The sequence below is a fragment of the Rhinoraja longicauda genome, chromosome 15 (assembly GCF_053455715.1).
Source record: "Rhinoraja longicauda isolate Sanriku21f chromosome 15, sRhiLon1.1, whole genome shotgun sequence".
NCBI classification, from domain to species: domain Eukaryota; kingdom Metazoa; phylum Chordata; class Chondrichthyes; order Rajiformes; family Arhynchobatidae; genus Rhinoraja; species Rhinoraja longicauda.
Genome location: NC_135967.1, coordinates 37,188,607 through 37,211,011, shown reverse-complemented (window position 1 = coordinate 37,211,011; position 22,405 = coordinate 37,188,607). Strand labels below are relative to the sequence as shown.

Below are 22,405 nucleotides of genomic sequence, written 5' to 3'. Positions count from 1 at the left end.
ATACTGGCATTTGAAACTCTTCTCCAGAAGAGAGTTCCTTTGGCATATCTAGACCAAGGTCGAAGAGGTCTCATCCTGGTGTTCTTGCTGAGTCCAGCACAATAAGCTGTTTTTTCCCCACATCATTTGGTGCAAATCAAATAAGTCCAACTTGAGATACCTCAGATTTTAACACCAAAAGATTGATAAATCACAACATTGCAACATGGCACTCTGGTGTCAGGACAGCAGCCTCCTCTTGAATGTCACAAAAACTAAGGAGCTGATTGTGGACTTTAGAAGGGCTCAACATCCGAGGATGTACATGCCACTGGAGATAAATGAGATTACTGTGGATAGGGTGAGCAGCTTTAAATACCTGGGAGTCCACATCACAGAGGATCTGACATGGACAACACACATTGCCGCACTGGTGAGTAAGGCAAGGCAGCACCTTTACCACCTCAGACAGCTGAGGAAATTCAGAGTCTCTGAGGATCCTTCAGTGCTTCTACTCTGGGGCTGTAGAAAGAATCTTGTCCGGCAACATCTCAATCTGGTTTGGGAACAGCTCTGCCCAGGTCAGGAAGACTCTGTGGAGAGTAGTGCGTTCAGCTGAACGCACTATGGGAACTACACTCGCCCCCCTGCAGGGCCTATACATCAGGAAGTGCAGATCCAGAGCCAGCGACATTATGGGGGACCCCTACCATCCCAGCCACGGACTGTTCCAGCTGCTACGGTCAGGCAAACACCTCCGCTGTTACGTTGTGAAAACAGAGAGGATGAGATGGCGTTTCTTCCCACATGCCATCAGGACTGTTAACTCGTGTCACCAGGGACTAATTTACAGTATTAATTTATTTTTTGTCTTTTAAAAAAAAATTCTATTCTGTTTGTAGTTTTAGCACAATCCGCAGGCATTGCCACTTTCATTTCACTGCACATCTTGTATGTGTATGCGACAAATAAAGTAGACTTGACTTGCAATGTAGTTTGGACCTTCACACCCCATGGCATAACCGTCATTAAGGACGATAGCGTGGAGAGTGCTGCTTAGATTTAGAGATACAGCGTGGAAACAGGCCCTTCGGCCCACCGAGTCCGCGCCGCCCAGCGATCCCCGCACATTAACACTATCCTACACACAAGGGACAATTTATTATTTTTTTAAACATTTTACCCAGTCAATTAACCTATATACCTGTATGTCTTTGGAGTGTGGGAGGAAACCGAAGATCTCGGAGAAAACCCACGCAGGTCACGGGGAGAACGCACAAACTCCGTACAGACGGCGCCCGTAGTCAGGATCGAACCCGAGTCTCCGGCGCTGCATTCGCTGTAAGGCAGCAACTCTACCGCTGCGCCACCGTGCAGCTTTCAAGGTGTAATTTTTAGCTTTCAAGGTTAACAAAACTAATGCTTAACAAAAGTAGAAGCTGGACCAACTCAAAGTGCGTTTGGGCAGAGGAAGTTTATTAATAAATAAGTGGCACTAATACAGTCAATTTCCTGGTACCTAATCAGGAGAATGTGGTGGATATCAAAATTCATACCATCCCAAAACATTCCAAAGTCCCAAATAATCCAATACATGTGCAGAGGAGAGTTTGTGTGAGGAAATAAGACCATATACATACAATTTAACACTGACATAGCCCCAACACTGGAAGAATTAGGAGTGACAATTGAAACAGGAACAGACACCCATATTAGCACTGATTATACCCAATGTAACCCAACAGTAAAGTGTTGAGAAGCAGCATGAATATTAAACCATAATGAAATTCACATGTGGAATATTCATAATGGGTGACAGGTGTGAACTTGCAACCACTGAACTTACAATTCTATTTGTGTGTCTTCAGCATGAACTCTCAATCTCAGAAATTCCACAGCTTTGCCATTACTGCTCACCCCTCCCCATCCAATTCACGGGCAAGAACAAAGTGGCAAGTAAGCAAAAGGACAGAGCAAAAAAAACTCTGGTGCTATTTCAGGATCCATTATTTGATCACACTAACAAAAAATAGAAAAACGGCAGATGTTGGCAACAGCACAAAAATGTGAATCTGGCATTGGAGTGAAGGTTCTCAGAAAGTCTTAGACGGAAAAATAGACTTGTTTCTTGCCAAAGAGGTACCATTCCTTATTGCACATGATTGAAAAAAACAAGACACTATAAAAGTGCTGTACAAAAGCAACTGGATGCAAGCAATTTGTGGAGACAAATAAATGAACCGAGCTCAGAGTCACAATAATTGCAAAAGGATTGTATTTGTCCATTAGGCAAAACGCATTGGACATTGGAATTATTTTCTCTTAGATTGCAGTTGTTCATAGCAGTAGTTCTTGTACCTGCTGCCAAGATCTCCACAAAAGAAAGATGGTCAGCAATAAACTGCTCACATTAAGAATAGGTCTGGAAGACTGGAGAGGAGCGAGCATGGGGCAAAAGGATCAAAGCTAAATGCACCCACTTTAAAACCAATTTTCTTCCCAAAGAACCAGTGCCCAGAATCCAATGTTCAGAACTCCCATTACCAGCAAAATGCCTGGATCCATTAAAATTAATACTCTGTCAGCTGAAAAAGGCTGCCCTCAAACTCAACCCAGAAAAAAGATCAATTTTAGTCAGATGACATTAATGGAACAAGACATGATCAATAAAGAACTGTCTATGGGAGGAGTGCAATTACTAACCCAGATGTTTCTGCAGCTGGTTCAAGTCATTGAGTACATGCAGTGGTCCCTCTGCAAGGGCTCTCCAGGCAAGTTGGTTGGCCTTTCCACCCTCTACATCACATTCGCCAGGCCCATTATTTCCCCACCACCCCCTTGCCTTCCCCACGGCAGTGATCCAGCTTTACTTTGTACAAGCAGTGCAGCCGGAATGGTTACTGTGCTGCGAGAGTTGCTGGGAGGAAATAATTTCAGGATCTGCTGGAGCCCCATCATCATCTTCAGCACTAATGATGTGTTCCACCAGCATGCGAGCAGACTCTTCAATGCGGATGTTGTCCTAAAACAAAAACAAGCACAGAGGAAGATTAAAGAAAGCACAGACATTACAAAAACCAAACACATTTTAATAAACAAACTTCCAACATCTCCTAAATGATTAACTGATTAAAAAAATATCCATCTTTGATCCTTCAAGGCAGCCAAACAACCAACTGTTCAATATAAGCCAAGAATAAAGACTACATAAAGATCTGTTGATACCAATTCTAATGAAGATCACCATGAATGGTACATCATCCAATAAGTCTTACTTCCAGGTTCACCTTTTGAAGCATTCTGTTGTTAATTTAGTCTCTGGGTTACCCACATAATAAAGTTTAAAAACCCATGATTATTCTCCAGGGACCCAGAAGGAGAATAGCAAACCATGGAGATTAGATTAGATGTGATTCAATACACCAACCTGCCAGCCATCCTAAACTTGTAGATAGCTGGTACAAATGAAAGCTCCGATTATGGAAAGTCACCTTTGAGAAAATTTGCCCAACCACAAGAAAATTGTGGGAGCTGAAAATGACATTTTAACAGATGACAGCAGTGTGGTACAGCAAAATTTGTGTTTATATTGAATGAAATGCAGGCATTTCATGAATTTGTGCACATTTCAGAGGTTCCATTACAGTAAGAAAGGGAAAACATGAATGTGCGCTCAATAATGAATAATCACCACACAGTGAAAACGTAGGCTGCTTTGGTTCCCCATCAGAATCAATTACAATATAGGATTGTATTGCTCTCATTTTGCGATCCACAAATGTTAAAACTGCAGCACCATCTTGTGACTTGAATTATTCTGGAACTCCTCACTGTGCAAAATGAGCATCAACTATTTTAAACAGTAGAATAAACTTGATTGCATGTAGTCCTGGTCACCCCATTACAGGAAAGAGGTGGAAGCTTCGGAGAGGGTCCAGAGTAAGAGGTTTACCAGAATGCTGCCCCAATTAAATGGTTTCATCTCCAGGGACAAGTTGGATCGACTTGAATTTTTGTCATTAGAACGTCAGAGGTTGAGGGGAAACTTGATACAAGTTTATAAAGTCATGAGACACAGAACCTTTTTCCCCAGAGTGGAAATATCCAACACTACAGGGTATAGTCATAAAGGCGAGAGGGTTATGTTTAGTTTATGGTCACTGTTCAGAGGTACTGAAAAAGGTTTTTGTTGCATACTAACCAATCAATGGAAAGACAACAATGATTACAAGCAAAAGTTTAATGGAGGTATAGGGCAAGTTTCCCCCCCACCACCCACCGAGAGAATGGTGGGGACCTGGAACACTGCCAAGGGTCGTGGTGGAGGCAGTTATGATAGCGGCATTTGAGACTTTTAGATAGGCGCATGGATTCGCATGCATTTTCTTGCTTCAGATAATAATTGGCAGTCTGCCTCCAATCAGAAGGGTAACTTGTAAACTCTGCACAACAGGTCAGAATTGAATGCAGCTCCCTGGAGTTGCACTTGAAAAGTCTCCTGAGAAACTCATTCCCAGGAACCGAGGGTCTATATTTAAACTCCAAGTATCATCGACACCAAAATATAAAAAGATAGACACAGAGTAAGTCAGTAGGACAGGCAACATCTCTGGAGAAGGAATGGGTGACCTTTTGGGTCGAGACCCTTCTTCAGACTCAAGGTACGCCTACCAAATTACAAAACCTGCTTACCTTTGCTGACGTCTCAAACCAGGCGATGAAGCCATTGTCTTTGCAGAACTGATCCAGCTTGGGTAAAGTGTTGGTCAGCCCATCCTTTGCCTGGTCACATTTATTTGCCAGCAAGACTGCAGGCACCGGCCTGCCATTCTGCAGCCTCACTTTAGAGTCAAGATCATTCTTCCATTTCGAGACGGCTTCAAACGTCGACGCTCTGGATACATCAAAGACAATAAATGCTCCGACTGCCTCCCGGTAGTAAACTCTGGTCATGTTACCAAACCTCTCCTGCCCTAGAAAGACAAGTTTTAAAGAATCACATTTTTCCTTTTCACCCAAACTGAAAAAACACTAACCACTAAGATTTAACTGATTTGTCAAAGGTTATGGGGAGAAGGCAGGAGAATGGGGTTAGGAGGGAGAGTGGACTTTATGGGCAGAATGGCCTCATTCTGCTATCCCTTATGATCTAAACAAGACACAATCACTTTACAAATGAATTAGCAAAGAACCCTTTGGGAATTATGACTCTACACTGCCTGCTGGTGATCAATTATAAACGTAATCAGCATGTAGATCACTTACATGTTATAGAATCAGCCTTTAGACAGAGATAGCGTGGAAACAGGCCCTTCAGCCCATGCCGAGTCCATGTTGACCAGTGATCAGCCATACACTCACACTGTCACACTCAATTTTACAGAAGCCAGTTAATCTACAACCCTGTACATCTTGAGTGTGGAAGGAAACCCAAACACCTGGGAAAACCCCACACATTCACAGGGAGATCGTACAAACACTGTACAGACAGCAGATTGAACCTGGGTCTCGGATCCTAAAAGGCAACAACTACCACTATGACACCCTAACAGGCATACAACACAGGAACAAGTGCTTTGGCCCAAATTGGCCCTCTGAATCAATTTCTTAGCCAAGTAAGTTCCATCTGGCCTATCCCTACAAATCTTGCCCATCTGTGTGCACTATTCAAGTGTCTTAAATGTCATAATTTCAATTTAGAAAACCCAAAGTCAATTAAGGTGAATAAATTGCACAAGGTCTCATAGGGCATGTGTTTGATGTATCAAGGCAAGCTTAAACCTACAATTCTGGAGGGCAGTATTTCAGCAGTAAACACCACAGGTGGTTGGCCTGAGCAATGGCATTCACACAAGATGATAACATTGGGTAAAGCCCAAATCAACTCTGGTCAACTGACAGCATGATCATCCACCACAGCAGACGTACAAGTACTTTGGCTTGGATGGAGAAAAGGAAACCCATGACAAAGGATAAATGGAAATATTTCGAGGTCACAAACCTTGCTAGAAATCTATGTTACCAATACAGGATTAGACTTGGCTACAATTACCCTTGCTCAAGGGAATTCAACTGTAGTACAGGTAGTAAAAATACAATAGTATTAAGGTCAGAACATCAGTCAAAACCAAAATCAGACTTCAATATAATTATTTTGTTTTCTCAAGTCACCATCACCTGACAAATGTGCAATGTACTATATCAGCTTTCTCTGGCTGTTGTCCACATTGTCTAGAGTCAATATGACTTTTAATGACATGGCACCCAAGCAGATTTATCACACCGGAATTGGTTTGCAGATATAACTCTGGAGCCAGATTTCTTTAAAGGTACCTTCAGACATGGGAAGATGCTGTTTTCTGTGTCAAGTTGTGAGCCTGCTGCTTTGCTGCAAAGGTTTTAGACAGCCCAAAAAATTTAATTTGCAGCAAGGTTCAGTATGTAAAAAAATACCCTCCTAAAAATAAACTTGCAATATATTTCTGTCTCATGGCATCGAGATATTATGGTCAAGCAACGTATACAGCTAATCAGAGGAAGGTATTCAATATTAAGCCGATTTTATGGTTACACAGTTTGCAGATATTTGCAGCACACATGAGTGAAGATTAAAGATAGGTTTGTGGTGGGGATGCATAGTGAATGAAAAAATAAATTTATTATAGCCAAGCTAGTTAAAAGGTTAAGAACATAATGTTGGTCTTTATTTAGGTACTGTTAAGGTTTTCTAAAACTTAGATAACCATCAGGATAGAAAACTGCATGCATTATTGGTGGTAGTTGCCCTTTTAAATTACTGATTTGAAGCAATACTGGTTTGAAACATTCCCCAATGAAACAGTCAGTGTCATCATAGGATCCCAGATCATGGGACTAAGATCTCAACAAGATTAACTAATTCCACCCAACAGAACACAAGGCATGCTGCTAGAAAGTGATCATAGAATTACTGAAGACAAAGCTAAATGGCTGCCTCAAACAAGGCCTTTGATTAATACTTAAAATATTTTATTTATAACAGATTTTAGGCTGGACAAATCTCAAAGCAAATTAAAAACTGCTAGAGACAGTTTGCAATAATGTGGCAAACAAGTTCAATAAATTACCATCTTTTCAGATATACTTGATCTTTACTTTACCAGATTCAGGGACAGTTTCTTCCCAACTGTTATCAGGCATCTGAACCATCTGACTAACAACTAGAGTAATCCTGGAGTACTATCTATCTCATTGCAGACTGAGTCTATATTTGTTCGGACTTTACCTCACATTAAATGTTATTCACGATATTCCCTTTATCATCTATATATACACTGGATTACTTGATTATAATGATAAGGACACAAGTGAGAGGAGCAGAATTAGGTAATTCAGCTCATCAAGTCTACTCCACCATTGACTCATAGCTGATCTCACGCTCCCCACTGACTACTTAGCGCACAAACGTTTTTCACTGTACCTCGGTACATGTGACAAAAAAACAAAAATAAACTACTGTCAAATGAAACAAGACTTTTGGAAAAAAATGCATGGACTGTTTTACTAGTTTGCTCTGAAGCAACATGATGTGGCAAGTTAACAGAAGTACAGTGAATGTCCCAGTAAACAACTAAAGTCCAGGTCAGCAGCATTTTAGCATGGTGTGGGAGAAGAAACAATAAAATACATTTACAAGAATAAATGATCACCGATATTCCAGAGCTTTAGGTGATGCAGTCACCTGATATACTCCAGTTTCCATGTGTGCAGCATTAAAAATCACAACATTGAGATACGAAGGTAGCAATGCTGTACCCCACACCCACCTCAAAACAGCATGTCTATGTCAGGGCTGCAAGATGGAGAGTGGTTTAGTATGCACAGATTTTGTTTGAGAGGGCGAGTTACTAAATACAAATCCTGTCCCAAAACAAACAGCCACAACTAGCTTGACTGACTGTCCAAGCAGTCACCGTTTAGTTTCTGGAGATCAAAAAATACTAAAAATAAATGGAGAACTCAAAAGCAAATTCAGTGTTTGCTCACCTGGGTTATTTGCTGCCATTTAAAACTTTAATCAAGCACAGGCTTAGAAAGCATTTTTTTTTTAAAAATAGAGTTCAGCATCGAACCAGATTTGGCAAACAGCAAGCCAATGTTTCTAGACACATTCCATGTGGGATCTTGGTGGGATGCAACTAAACTGATGCTATTTTTTACAGTTCCAGGCCATTAAACCTCCAGCTGCTAACATTTGGTGTAATGCGAGTGTATTCCTTTGTATTAAGAGTTTATACATTTTGTTGAACATTTCTTTACAGGAATTTAAACAGTGCTCTTTTCTGAATTTAAGTCATTTAAAATGTGCAATGTAGCAATTTACAGACTATAATGGTCTTGGCTTCTATAAAATGTGTAGAATTGGAATGGCTATTTGGAATTTTATTCAAAGGCAGCCTTAATTGCAGATCTACCATATTCTTGGATTGTTGCACACTGTGCTAGAGGCACTCCTGGAGACTGAAGGGTCTCGACCCAAAACTTTTTCAGTCAGAGATTTGTAAATCTGTGGAATTCACTGCCTCAGAAGGTAGTGGAGGCCAATTCTCTGAATGCATTCAAGAGAGAGCTGGATAGAGCTCTCAAGGATAGCAGAGTCAGGGGATATGGGGAGAAGGCAGGAACGGGGTACTGATTGAGAATGATCAGCCATGATCACATTAAATGGTGATGCTGGCTCAAAGGGCCGAATGGCAATACTGTCTATTGTCTATCACCCATTCCTTGTCTCCAGAGATGCTGCCTGTCCTGCCGAGTATCTGCAGCATTTTGCATCTATCTTCGGCACTCTTGGAACATTGGGATAGTTGTCTAGGTTGTTGGCTGGAGATCACTACATTAGCCAAACTGAACACTTTGGCAAGAAGAGTTAGATTTGGAGCAGTATAGAAAAAAAATTTATGTCCCATAATCTTGAGATGTCAACTTAAGATATATACAGAACATAATAGCAAGTAAGGACCATCTTCTTGACAAGCCAAGGAGAAAATACATGTTCAAGATGGAGTGAGCTATTCCAATTGTTCCCATGTTGGGAAAAGTTCATTGCTTATTGTTTTACCTTGGCTACATTCTCAGCACTAACCTTTTATTCCTCCATTCCATTATCAAATAACTTGAATAACTAATCTTACTCCAAAGATTCACAATTCTAGTTGAAGACATGCATTCTCTTCTGTCCCGAGTGACCAGTCCTGTATTAAAGATCAGTCCTGCCTTGGAAAACATCCCATCTGCAGAGTTTCCAGCATTGCCTGTTGAGGTTGAGCCACTTTGGCAAATCCTTCCTTTAGCCAAACTCAAATCACAGGAATCAATGGTGAGCATTTGCAGAGAGTAGGTAGGGAGACCAAACCCATACACAATATTTGAAGATAGACAAATTGCTGGAGTAACTCAGCGGGACTGGTAGCATCTCTGGAGGGAAGGAATGAGCGACACTTTGGGTTGAGACCCTTCTTCAGACCCAGTCTGATGCGATGGCTACAAGAATCACTGTACCCATTACAATTGTTTTAATGATCATGCATCCCTTGATGACTTCCTTGCATTTGCTCGAATACATTGGCAAATAAAGAAACTTGGTTATTGACTGAATGGGTGACATTTCAGGTCAAGATCCTTCTTCAGGCAGTCTGAAGCAGCGTCACATCTTGATGCTGCCTGGCCTGCTTGGTTACCTCAGCACTTTGCATCCTTTGTGTATTAACCAGTTTTTGCAGTTCTTGGTTTCTACAAGGGGAGTTATTTGCTCGTTGTAAAGTCAACATTCCCACCATCCATCTGATTACATCTAGCACAACCTGGCACCAGCCCAAATGAAGAGGGAACACAGGTAGCCAAATCATCTTTGGCTTGTGAAGCCAAGCCTGAATTAGAAGCAGGAGGTACAAATTTAAGCGCAATCAACATTGACATTTTTTGCAGTGCTATGCAATTAAAAATCTTCCAAGTCGATGCAAGATCAAATAAGGTGGTATGAACATCACTGGATTCACACTCAGCAGTGATTGGAATCACCTTGTAGCTGTTTTGTTTTAGTGATCCATGAATCAAGTTGACCAGAATTCTTCCCAAAGAAGCATGTCCATGGTGCAATAGGATGCTTCTTTGTTCATCAAACAAAGTCATATTATGTGAATCAGAGGGCTAAAGAATTTTCCCACGAAGCAATGAATGACAGGAGGTTTTGTGCGTGACAATCCCATGAGCCACAGAAAAATAAGTGCAGGAGTAGGCCATTCAGCCCTTCGAGCCAGCAATGCCATTCAATATGATCATGGCTGATCATCTAAAATCAGTACCCCGTTCCTGCTTTTTCTCCATATCCCTCGATTCCTTTAGCCCCAAGAGCTAAACCTAACTCTTGAAAACATGCAGTAAATTGGCCTCCACTGCCTTCCGTGGCAGAGAATTCCACAGATTCACATCTCTCTGGGTGAAAAAGTGTTTCCTCATCTCAGGCCTACCCCTTATTCTTGAACTGTGACCTCTGCTTGTGGACTCCCCCAACATCGGGAACATTTTTCCTGCATCTAGCCTGTCCAATTCCTTAAGAATTTTATATGTTTCTATAAGATCCCCTCTCATCCATCTAAAGGCCAGTGAATATTAGCTCAGTTGACCCATTCTTTCATCATATGTCAGTCCTGCCATCCCAGGAATTAAGCTAGTGAACCTACGCTGCACTCCCTCAAAAGCAATAATATTCTTCCTCACATTAGCAGACCAAAATTGCACACAATACTCCAGGTGCAGTCTCGCCAGGGCCCTGTACAACTGCAGTAGGGCCTCCTTGCTCCCTTAGTCAAATCCTCTCGCAATGAACGCCAACATGCCATTAGCTTTCTTCACTGCCTGCTGTACCTGCCTGCTTACTTTCAGTGACTGATGCACAAGCACACCCAGGTCTCACTGCACATCCCCTTTTCCTAATCCAACACCATACAGATAATAATCTGCCTTCCTGTTCTTACCACCAAAGTGGATAACCTCACATTTATCCACATATTGCATCTGCCATACATCTGCTCACTCACCCAACCTATCCAAGTCACCCTGCAGCCTCATAGCATCCTCAATGCAGCTCACACTGCCACCCAGCTTTGTGTCATCTGCAAACCTGGAGATATCACATTTAATTCACTCATCTAAATCGTTAATATAAATTGTAAATAACTGGGGTCCCAGCACAGGGCCTTGCAACACCCCACTAGTCACTGCCTGCCATTATGAAAAGGACCCATTAATTCCTACTCTTTGCTTCCTGTCTGCCAACCAGTTCGCTATCCATGCCGATACCCTACCCCCCAATACCATGTGCTCTAATTTTGCACACTAATCTCGTGTGGGACCTTGTCAAAGGCTTTTTGAAAGTCCAGATACACCACATCCACTGGCTCTCCCTTAACCATTCTACTTGTTACTTTCACAAGGCTACAGTGTAGCCACATGAAAGAAGGTTGCAATTATTGGAAAGGATGGGCAAATCCAAAGGATGCTCCCTAACCCATACTCAGAACAAGAGATTCGTCAAATCCATTCTAAATAGTTCAAGTGGTTTCTGCAGTTCAAAGTATTAAAGATGATGACACTGGAGGAAGCCGAGGGGAGTAACAGAGGTCACTCTGGGCTAGGTGCACGCTGCCCTCTTCCCTTCCATCTCACGAAGATTAGCTGCTAACATCCATTATCCACGAGAAGCACAGCAATCATTGACTACTTTTCAATTGCACCCTACCGCCTGCAATAATGATACTATTCTCCTGGTTTCCTCATCAACTTATTTGCTCCAATGGGACTGTGTGTTGGTCCCTCTGAAGTGCTCTGAACAGTTGTTTTCCCTCTATCATTGCTAACAAATCCCCATCTACTTCTCATCTCCTTCCCACGTCCCTTCTCTCACCCCCTTCTCCAAGGCAGAACAAGGATCAAGCTCCCCTGGTTCTCTGCTTCTACCCCACCAGCCTCAATATTGAATAGATGATCATCTGCAATTTCCACCATCTTCAAAGAGATTTCAACTCGAGCCACACCTTCCCCTCCTCCCTTTTCAGCATTTTGCAGGGACTATTATTGCTCTCACTGCCATTATAAACCAAAGGTAGACAAAGGTCAACACACATGTTAGATTTTGTACCCTTGAGCCGTTTGAAATTAATCATTATGCAAACTATTACCTGTAAAAAGAATGAAATTCCTTGCAGGAGAATGCATTAACTTCAATTGCAATCAGCCCCAAGACATACTTGATGTGCTTGGTGTTGGTCTAAAGGGAGGATTGGAAACAGGATGCCATGCTTGCAAGTTCCATCAATTCCAGGTGTAACAGCTGGCTGGAGATTGCAGGATTCAAGCCTTTTTATTTATGCAAACCAACAATAAACCGGATCCCATTTCTGAGATGCGATTTTTCTTTCCCCTTGCATCCTGTTTAGCAGATATCTATTAGTCACTATAGTTACCAAGTAATTATCTGCAGGGACGTGTTTTTGAATCTGAAGAAGGGTCTCGACCCTAAACGTCACCCATTCCTTCTCTCCAGAGATGTTGCCTGTCCCACTGAGTTACTCCAGCATTTTGTGGCTGTGTTTTTGAAGTCAAGTTAGCTGCAAGGTGCTTTGGGACAGATTACAAGTGATGCTGAAAGTACAATTTCTGAGGTGCAGCATCTTCACTGGAGCTTTAATCCCAGAGAGGTCTGGCTAGTGATCAAAACCTTTTTAGAAACGATTAAAATAAGCCATAGATTTAAAACCAATTTGCTGTAGGATCCTTTCCACAAAGGCTTGGGAGATAGCAACATTAAATAGATAGATTGCAAGATTCGCTTGCAAGTGTTGCAGGTCTAATTGTTTTTAAAATCAGAAAACACAAAATATCATTAACTCCAGGTGGCTTTCAAGATAGTCTTTTATTGCTGCAATGACATTCCACCCATACAATTTTGTGGTGTCGGTCAAGGCATTAGCTAAAAATCATATAACCTTCAGTTTCATTTGCAAATCTGCAAATACTGCACTAGGCTTGCGCTACTTTAAGATGGGCTGATGCACAGTGTGAATTTACTTGCAATTTAAATGTCAATGGCCGTCTCCAAAAATGAATATTCAGCAACAGATACATTGCCACCATCTTGGGGTGGAATTTAAAGCACCATTGCCACTTGACAAGAGATTAGCAGGATGGGCAGAATGAATGTTGGAAGAGAAATGTTAAAGTAACACAGATTCTGGGAAGCTCGAGTTGTCAGCTCACAAAAACAAGAGTTTATGAAGAGGATTGGAAGGTAATTTGTGCCAGCTGACCGCATTCCTAGCTACATCCTCATTTAAAAAGCTCATCGCAGCAGTATGAAATTTTCAGACACTCGTGTGTATACAAGATCATATTTAGGAAACAAATCTAACATTTTTAGGCCAGGAAAACTCCCAGAACAATTTTGAAACTCGTTTAATTTTTGTTTCAGTTTTGACAAGTCAAACTGAAACAGAATTGATTCGGGGGCATCAAAAACTGACTCAAGTTTCTGAAGTGTCAGATTTTCACATATAATGCGGTTTGTGTGAAAGTCATATGCCAAAATTAAATTTGCACAAGTGCCAATCTCCCATCGGTGGTTCAGGTTTCTTGGGCCCTTTATCCAGGCAAGTCACTCACCAGCAATTATGTGCAAACCATCACTCTACAAGCAGTACTGAATTTTACAAGAGTGGGTGAAACAAATTCACCTCTGATGTTTATCAGCATGTCAGTAGACTGGTGGACAGAATATCATTTGAAAGAATAGTATGTTACACTCTCAAATATGCAGCACCAGGTCAAATCAATTTCAGGTGAATTTGGTATAGGGTGCCCAATGGGTCTGAAGGGCCCTTTCCCAGTCAGGGAAGATGACCATAAGCCAACATTATTGCTGCCATCTTTGCAGTTGTGTTTGCGTAAAGGCTGCCAAATGCATAGTGATATCAATCAGCACAAATTATTTTCCTGATGTTTGTTCAAAATACCATTGTGCATTGAAAAGAAACACAAGAGGATCCAAGTTCAACATTACCTAGAATCGACAAAACGCTGGAGTAACCCAACGGGTCAGGTATCATCTCCGGAGAAAAATAGGCGACGTTTGGGTAGAGACTCATCTTCAGACAGTCTTGACTCGAAATTACATCTATCCCTTTTCTCCAGAGATGCTGTCTGACCCACTGAGTTACTCCAGCATTTTGTCTACCCTTGGCAGGTAGACAAAACATCTGCAGATGCTTCCTACACCCCTTCAACATTACCGAGCCTATTGTAGGAGTAAATTTCTCCAACTCATTTCACAAAAGAGGATCATCATAGGAAAGGCCTTTTCTACCATGGACAAAGAATTTAACCCACCTTTAAGACTTTCCTCTTGATGGGCCAAGCCAAATGTTGCCTTGCAATACATTTAGCCTGTGGGCAACAGAGTTTGGTGATCTCCAGCTCAAACTAAAATTATGTCTTGTCAGAAAGAAATGGCTCCTGCAAAATGGCTTCTTTTCACACAATATTTTCCTTTCCCCAAAGGTAAAGCTCAATGTTCTACCAAATGCTGATATTCTGCAGAGAACTAACTTTAAAAATACAGAGTGAAACAATGCAAGGAAATGGTGGTTGAGGAAGAAACTAGGATACTCGTTTAAAGAGCTAGCGTGGACCTTGATCCGAGATCATCACCTGCTGTATTTTGCCTTCGGTTTCATTAACTGGGATATAATCAAAGTAACAAGACTGTCACTCCACTTAAATTTCATAGATTCAAGTTTTTTTTTAATCTTCCCAATTAGGCAAGGCTCTATTGATAGCACTTTCCAAGATGGAGGTCATTCAGATAAAGTTGAACAAACAAATTGCTTTATTAAGTTTGAAACTGAGGCACAAAGCATTTCTTTCAGCTGTGCATCCAATTCAGACTCGGGCAGAGAGCCTCTCCCGAGACGTTCTGGAAGCTTCTCCCAAATACCATTGCAACTGTACTGAGCACACACCACCGACCACATGCTACAATCCTCAGGGCACACCGATACACAAGCATGTACAACAGTTAAAGGGGAATGGTTAACATGTTAAGAGTTTTCTATGGAGCATCTTCTACTTTACCCAATAGTGACATCTCACTAATACTTGTTCTAACATTACTCAAATCGTTGCAGGCGATGCAGAGAAAGAGTCTGCATGGACTTATGCCCAATTAAGAAAGTGTTTTTAAATAAGTGCTGATCTCGACATTAAACAGAGCATTAGAATTGGAAGAGATTTCAAGTGGATTTTAAAACACTTCCCCCCCCACCCCGCCCTTCTAAATCAGTAACAGGACAATGATGGGGAGGAGGAGATTCTGTAACCTGGGGCAACAGCAGTCACAGGACTTGTAACCCATTCACAGCAGCCAAAAACCTCTCCACAGAGTTAGAGTTTTGGAATTTCAGAAGCCATTTTAAAATGTATCATGTCCATGCCAGCATGATGACATCAGCCCTATAATCTTTAGCATCGCCTGCTCATTTCAAACATGCAATTGAGATGAAGGGACTTCATCTGGCATGAATTCAAACACTTAAATACTACTGTTTATTTGGGTCAGCAATCATATTATTTTTAAAACCCATGTAGAAGCTTATTTAGGCAACAGAGCAGTGGAACTGCACAAAACAGCATATTTTAAGGCTCATCTGTGTGACAAGAAACCGTTTTACAATTGAAGCCTTCAAACACTTCAATGGTCAATGTCCACACAGGACTTCAAAAATAGGTGGAGGGGCAGGAAGTGGAGACTCTGCAGAAGGACTTGGACAGGTTGGGAGAGTGGGCAGAGAATTTGCAACTCGAATTGGTAGTAAGGAAGGCAAACGCAATGCTAGCATTTATTTCAAAAGGGTTTGAATACAAAAAGAGGAATGTATTGCTGAGACGCTACAAGGCACGAGTCAGGCCGCGTTTGGAGTATTGCGAGTAATTTTGGGCACCGTATCAAAGGAAAGATGTGCTGGATCTAGAGAGGGTCAATAGACAATAGACAATAGACAATAGACAATAGGTGCAGGAGTAGGCCATTCAGCCCTTCGAGCCAGCACCGCCATTCAATGCGATCATGGCTGATCACTCTCAATCAGTACCCCGTTCCTGCCTTCTCCCCATACCCCCTTACTCCGCTATCCTTAAGAGCTCTATCCAGCTCTCTCTTGAAAGCATCCAACGAACTGGCCTCCACTGCCTTCTGAGGCAGAGAATTCCACACCTTCACCACCCTCTGACTGAAAAAGTTCTTCCTCATCTCTGTTCTAAATGGCCTACCCCTTATTCTCAAACTGTGGCCCCTTGTTCTGGACTCCCCCAACATTGGGAACATGTTATCTGCCTCTAATGTGTCCAATCCCCTAATTATCTTATATGTTTCAATAAGATCCCCCCTCATCCTTCTAAATTCCAGTGTATACAAGCCCAATCGCTCCAGCCTTTCAACATACGACAGTCCCGCCATTCCGGGAATTAACCTAGTGAACCTACGCTGCACGCCCTCCATAGCAAGAACATCCTTCCTCAAATTTGGAGACCAAAACTGCACACAGTACTCCAGGTGCGGTCTCACCAGGGCCCGGTACAACTGTAGAAGGACCTCTTTGCTCCTATACTGAACTCCTCTTGTTACGAAGGCCAGAGGAGGCTTACAAGAATGATCCCAGGAATGAGTAGGATAGCATATGATGAGCATTTGTCAGCACTGGGCCTGCACTCACTGGAGTTTAGAAGGATGAGGGGGGATCCTCATTGAAACACACCGAATAGGGAAAGGCTGGTAATAGAGTGGATGTGTAGAGGATGTTTCCACTAGTGGGAGAGTCTAGGACTAGTCATAGCCTCAGAATTAATGGACATTCCTTTGGGAAGATGAGGAATTTATTTAGTCAGAGGGGAGTGAATCTGTGGAATTCATTGCTACAGAAGGCGGAGGAGACCGGGTTAATGGATATTTTAAGACAGAGATAGATTCTTGATTTGTATGGGTGTCAACAGTTATGGGGACAAGGCAGGAGAATGGGATTAGGAGGGAGAGATAGATCAGCCATGATTGAATGGTGGGGTAGATGATGGGCCGAATGGCCCAATTCTGCATCGATCACCTACGACCTTATGAGCTGTTGAACCATACATACCTGAAGCTCCAGTTGCCCAACCATCCCAATAGGAATGGAAAACTACCTCATGCCTGTGGTTGAGAGGATATAATCTGCAGACCTCCAGCCATTTCCTCTTTTGACACAGCACAAAAAGAGAAGTTCACCAATTTACAGATCAACTAACCATTAAAGCTCAAGGTTGGAAAGGGTACAGAGAAGATTTACGACGATGTTGCCAGGACTAGAGGGTCTGAGCTATAGGGAGAAGTTGAGTAGGTTCAGACACTATTCCTTGGAGCATACAAGGATGAGTGGTGATCTTAGAGGTGTACAAAAAAATCATGAGGAATAGATTGGGTAGACACAGAGTCTCTTACCCAGATATGGACTAAAAGCAGGCACATGGATCTAGTGTAGCTGTGACATGTTGGCTGGTGTGGGTAAGTTAGGCCAAAGGGCCTGCTTCCACCCTGTATCACTATGACACTAAATCTACTTCCTGCCCCAAACCTAACAAAAGTGGACAAAATGTCCAAAAGATTCTCAGTTTTTCTCTTCTAAAGAATACTCATGGCATCATATCAGATGCAAGCATTAAACCAATATCACAGCAAGATCTGCACAAATCTAAATGAATGGATGCATTTAAGGATAGACACAAAGTGCTGGAGCAACTCATCAGGTTAGGCAGCATCTCTGGCGAAAAAAGGATGGATGGCATTTTGGGTTGGGACCCTTCCTCAATCCAAAACTGATAAGTCACCCATCCTTACCCCAGAGATGTTGCCTGACCCACTGAGTTACTCCAGCACTTTGTCGATCTTCAGTATAAACCAGCATCTGCAGTTTCCTTTCCACACAGCTGTATTTGAGACCGTTTCATATTTCATAATAATACTAACCCAGTTACAGCTCATAGTTCCAGAATACATTCCAAGTGTGTTTAACAGCAAAATAAAACAGCATCCAATACACAGAGCTCGGGACACACACAGCCATCTCATCTGAAGCATTCCAACTCAAAATGGCACCCATCCATCCCCTCCACAGATGCTGTCTGACCCGCCGAGTTACTCCAACACTTTGCATTTTACACACCATGCTGTCCACATCTAGGCAGCAATGATGATAGACAATTGAGTGGATGACACGAAGAAGCTTTTCCAAGGATATCCTGAATGGCAGCACAAAGAGGTTCAGGAAAGGCAGAAACATTTCTAACCAATTCCAGTTCAAACAGCTGCATGCAAGGAGGAACTGCAGATGCTGGTTTACACCAATGGTAGACAAAACAAAAGCTAGAGTAACTCAGCAAGTATCTATGGCGAAATGGATTAGTGACCTTTCAGGTCAAGACCTTTCTTCAGACCAGTCAGGAGAGGGAATTAAAAGGTACAGAACAAATCAGAGCCAGCATTGATAACCAAAGAAAGGTTGGATCCCTCTGCTGTGGGAGAGGCGAGGACAGAGGAATACAAGCAGTGAAACTAGCAGGATGACTAGTGTGGGGGAGGGACAGAGAGAGAGAGGTAAAACTTTCAGTTTACTTTCAGTGCCTGATGTACAAGGACACCCAAGTCTTGTTGTACTTCCCCTTTTCCTAACCTGGCACCATTCAGATAATAATCTGCCTTACTATTCTTGCCACCAAAGTGGATAACCTCACATTTTACCACATTATACTGCATCTGCCATGCATCTGCCCACTCACTCAACCTATCCAAATAACCATGAATCCTCATAGCATCCTCTTCACAGTTCACACTGCCACCCAATTTTGTGTCATCTGAAAATTTGCTAATGTTACTTTTAATTCCTTCATCTAAATCATTAATGTATATTCTAAATAGCTGTGGTCCCAGCATCGAGCCTTGCGGCATCCCACTGGTCACTGCCTGCCATGCCGAAAAGGACCTGTTAATTCCTACTCTTTGTTTCCTGTCTGCCAACCAATTTTCTATCCATGTCAATACCCGACCCTCAATACCATGTGCTCTAATTTTGCCCACTAATCTCCTGTGTGGGACCTTATCACAGGCTTTCTGAAAGTCCAGGTCCACGACATCCACTGGCTCTCCTTTGTCCATTTTACTTGTTACATCCTCGAAAAAATTCCAGAAGATTAGTCAAGCATGATTTCCCCTTCGTAAATCCATGCTAACTTGGACTGATCCTGCTACTGCTATCCAAATGCGCTGCTATTACATCTTTAATAATCGACTCCAGTATCTTCCCCACCACCGATGTCAGGCTAACTGGTCCATAATTCCTTGGGTCTTGGTGAGACCGCACCTGGAGTATTGTGTACAGTTTTGGTCTCCTAATCTGAGGAAAGACATTCCAGCCTGAGAGGGAGTACAGAGAAGGTTTGCCAGATTGATCCCTGGGATGGCAGGACTTTCATATGAAGAAAGACTGGATAGACTAGGCTTATACTCGCTGGAATTTAGAAGACTGAGGGGGGATCTTATAGAAACATATAAAATTCTTAAGGGGTTGGAGAGGCTAGATGCGGGAAGATTGTTCCCGATGTTGGGGAAGTCCAGAACTAGGGGTCACAGCTTAAGGATAAGGGGGAAGTCTTTTAGGACCGAGATGAGAAAACATTTCTTCACACAGAGAGTGGTGAGTCTGTGGAATTCTCTGCCACAGAATGTAGTTGAGGCCAGTTCATTGGCTATATTTAAGAGGGAGTTAGATGTGGCCCTTGTGGCTAAAGGGATCAGGGGGTATGGAGAGAAGGCAGGTACAGGTTACTGAGCTGGATGATCAGCCATGATCATATTGAATGGCGGTGCAGGCTCGAAGGGCCGAATGGCCTACTCCTGCACCTATTTTCTATGTTTCTATGTTTCTATAATTCCCTGCTTTCTCTCACCCTCCTTTCTTAAAATGAAAGGGTTAATTGAAATTAGAAAAATCAATATTCATACCCCTGGGTTGTAAGCCAGCCAAACAAAATACGAGGTGCTGTTCCTCCAATTTGCGTGTGGCCTCACTGTGACAATGGAGGAGGCCCAGAACAGAAAGGTCAGTGTGTGGAAATGGGAAGGAGAATTTAAATGTCAAAACGTCGCTTATTGATTTTCTCCAGGTGTGCTGCCCGACCCGCTGAATTACTCCAACATTGTGTCTGTGTGGGGCAGCTGTGTGGGTGCGCCTACCTATGTTCCCCCAGACCGTAGTAGAAGCCAGAGGACTCCACGTGATGAAGACAGTTTGATGAAGTCTGGAGACTACTTGTGGTTACCAGTCCAGACAACATCCCAGTTGGAAGACTCAAAGAAACATGCACTCCGGAACTGGCCACAACTTTAACCGAACTGAAGTGTGCCTAGTCGTGCTGAGAATTGCCTGCCTGGGTATGTCTTGTATTCAAGAAAAGGAGGGAGAGGGGGGGTTGTATTTGATTCCCGCTGACGTTTTAGACGGCGAACCGAAAAGAACCCCCACACACAGCCGATGCTGAGATAGGAGATGTGAAGTTTCGCAGACAGCTGCAAACTCGTTGCCACTCACTGTTTATAAGAAAATAACTGCAGATGCTGGTACAAATCGATTTATTCACAAAATGCTGGAGTAACTCAGCAGGTCAGGCAGCATCTCGGGAGAGAAGGAATGGGTGACGTTTCGGGTCTGAAGAAGGGTCTCGACCCGAAACGTCACCCATTCCTTCTCTCCCGAGATGCTGCCTGACCTGCTGAGTTACTCCAGCATTTTGTGAATAAAGCCACTCACTGTTTGTTTGGAGGGCTACTTTTAAAACAGTCGCTCCTGGCGTCGTGACGGCAGATGAGCAAACAAGCCTTGCATGTCCGAGCCTTCAAGCCCCAGTCACCGCTAACTCCACGATTAATGCTCAGAGAAGGGGCACATTTCGTAATTGGTACGAACCCAGGTCTTACACTATGGTTTATATTGTGGCAATACATAACATTTGTTATACGAGAAGGGTCGTCGTACATTACAACAATATTTAAAAAAATTGAATTAATAATTCAGGGAGAATATCAGTCAATTACCCAACTTAATTGACTGATATCCTCCCTGAATTATTAATTCCATTTTTTAAATTAATTCCATATTTAATAAAATTCCAAATTTTATGTATTGCCACAATATAAACCATATTGTAAGACCTGGGTTCGTACCAATATCAGTCAATTACCCAACTTTAAATTTTAAAAAAATGCACTCCAGTTTGATATGAAATCACTCACAGTTACCCCGCGCCGTTAGCGTAGCCTCTTACCTGCAATATCCCAAAGCTGCAACCTTACCACAGTGTCTTCCTCCCAACTCAGCACCTTTAGGGCAAAGTCCACCCCGATGGTGGCCCTGTAGTGTTGGGAGAAGATCTGGTGGACGTAGCGCTTAATGATGCTGGTCTTCCCAACGCCCAGGTCCCCAATCACCAAGACCTTGAACAGATATTCTCTCTGAGCTTTCTCCATTGATGCCGCGGCCAATCTCCCCGCGCCACTCACTCTCTAGATACTCTGCACTGTAACCTATTCCACTCACTCTCTACTCTGCACTATAACCTATTCCACTCACTCTCTAGATACTCTGCACTGTAACCTATTCCACTCACTCTCTAGATACTCTGCACTGTAACCTATTCCACTCACCCTCTACTCTGCACTGTAACCTATTCCACTCGCTCCCTAGATACTCTGCACTGTAACCTATTCCACTCACTCTCTAGATACTCTGCACTGTAACCTATTCCACTCACTCTCTAGATACTCTGCACTGTAACCTATTCCACTCACTCTCTACTCTGCACTATAACCTATTCCACTCACTCTCTAGATACTCTGCACTGTAACCTATTCCACTCGCTCCCTAGATACTCTATACTTTAAACTATTCTGAAGTCTCGAAACAAACTTTTTACTCGCTGTTTAGTTGCGGCGCATGCTCTCTGTCGAGCATGTACAGTTCCCAGAGCGTCTCTCTCTCTGGCCTCTTCCCACCTCCAAACTATTTAAAAGGGAAACGACTTCAACCAACGCCTCTCCGCTTTTTAATTGCCTGCTGCACTTACACGTGCTCGTTATCTGCCCGATGAGCCGGTGATCCTTGAGTACGAGTTAGTGGAACCTAAATAAAAAAGGATGTTTTAATATCTTAGAGTCAGAGAGTCACACAACGTGCAAAGAGGCCCTTCGGCCCAACTCGCCCCAACCGACCAACATGTCTCATCTACATTAGTCTCACGTGTGTCCCATATCCCTCTA

The 22,405-nt window shown here is 42.7% G+C and overlaps 1 protein-coding gene across 1 annotated transcript; it reads right to left on the bottom strand.

Moving 5' to 3' along the window:
• Positions 1-1,442: 1,442 nt before the first annotated feature.
• Positions 1,443-22,135, bottom strand: LOC144600655 (ras-related protein Rab-38-like). The gene is made up of 3 exons (XM_078412503.1): positions 21,415-22,135; positions 4,672-4,952; positions 1,443-3,001 (listed from the first exon to the last, which is right to left on the bottom strand). Exons 1-3 carry the CDS (start codon positions 21,614-21,616, stop codon positions 2,846-2,848), a joined length of 639 nt encoding a protein of 212 aa, XP_078268629.1. The 5' UTR covers positions 21,617-22,135; the 3' UTR covers positions 1,443-2,845.
• Positions 22,136-22,405: the final 270 nt, after the last annotated feature.

What these genes read in the sequence shown, in the direction of transcription:
- LOC144600655 (XM_078412503.1), bottom strand. Translation starts at nt 21,616, where the DNA reads ATGGAGAAAGCTCAGAGAGAATATCTGTTCAAGGTCTTGGTGATTGGG. An exon ending in GCAGCTTTGGGATATTGCAG is followed by an intron (nt 4,953 to 21,414) that starts GTAAGAGGCTAC and finishes TTGTCTTTCTAG; the next exon opens with GGCAGGAGAGGTTTGGTAAC. An exon ending in GGTTTGAGACGTCAGCAAAG is followed by an intron (nt 3,002 to 4,671) that starts GTAAGCAGGTTT and finishes TTTTTGTTTTAG; the next exon opens with GACAACATCCGCATTGAAGA.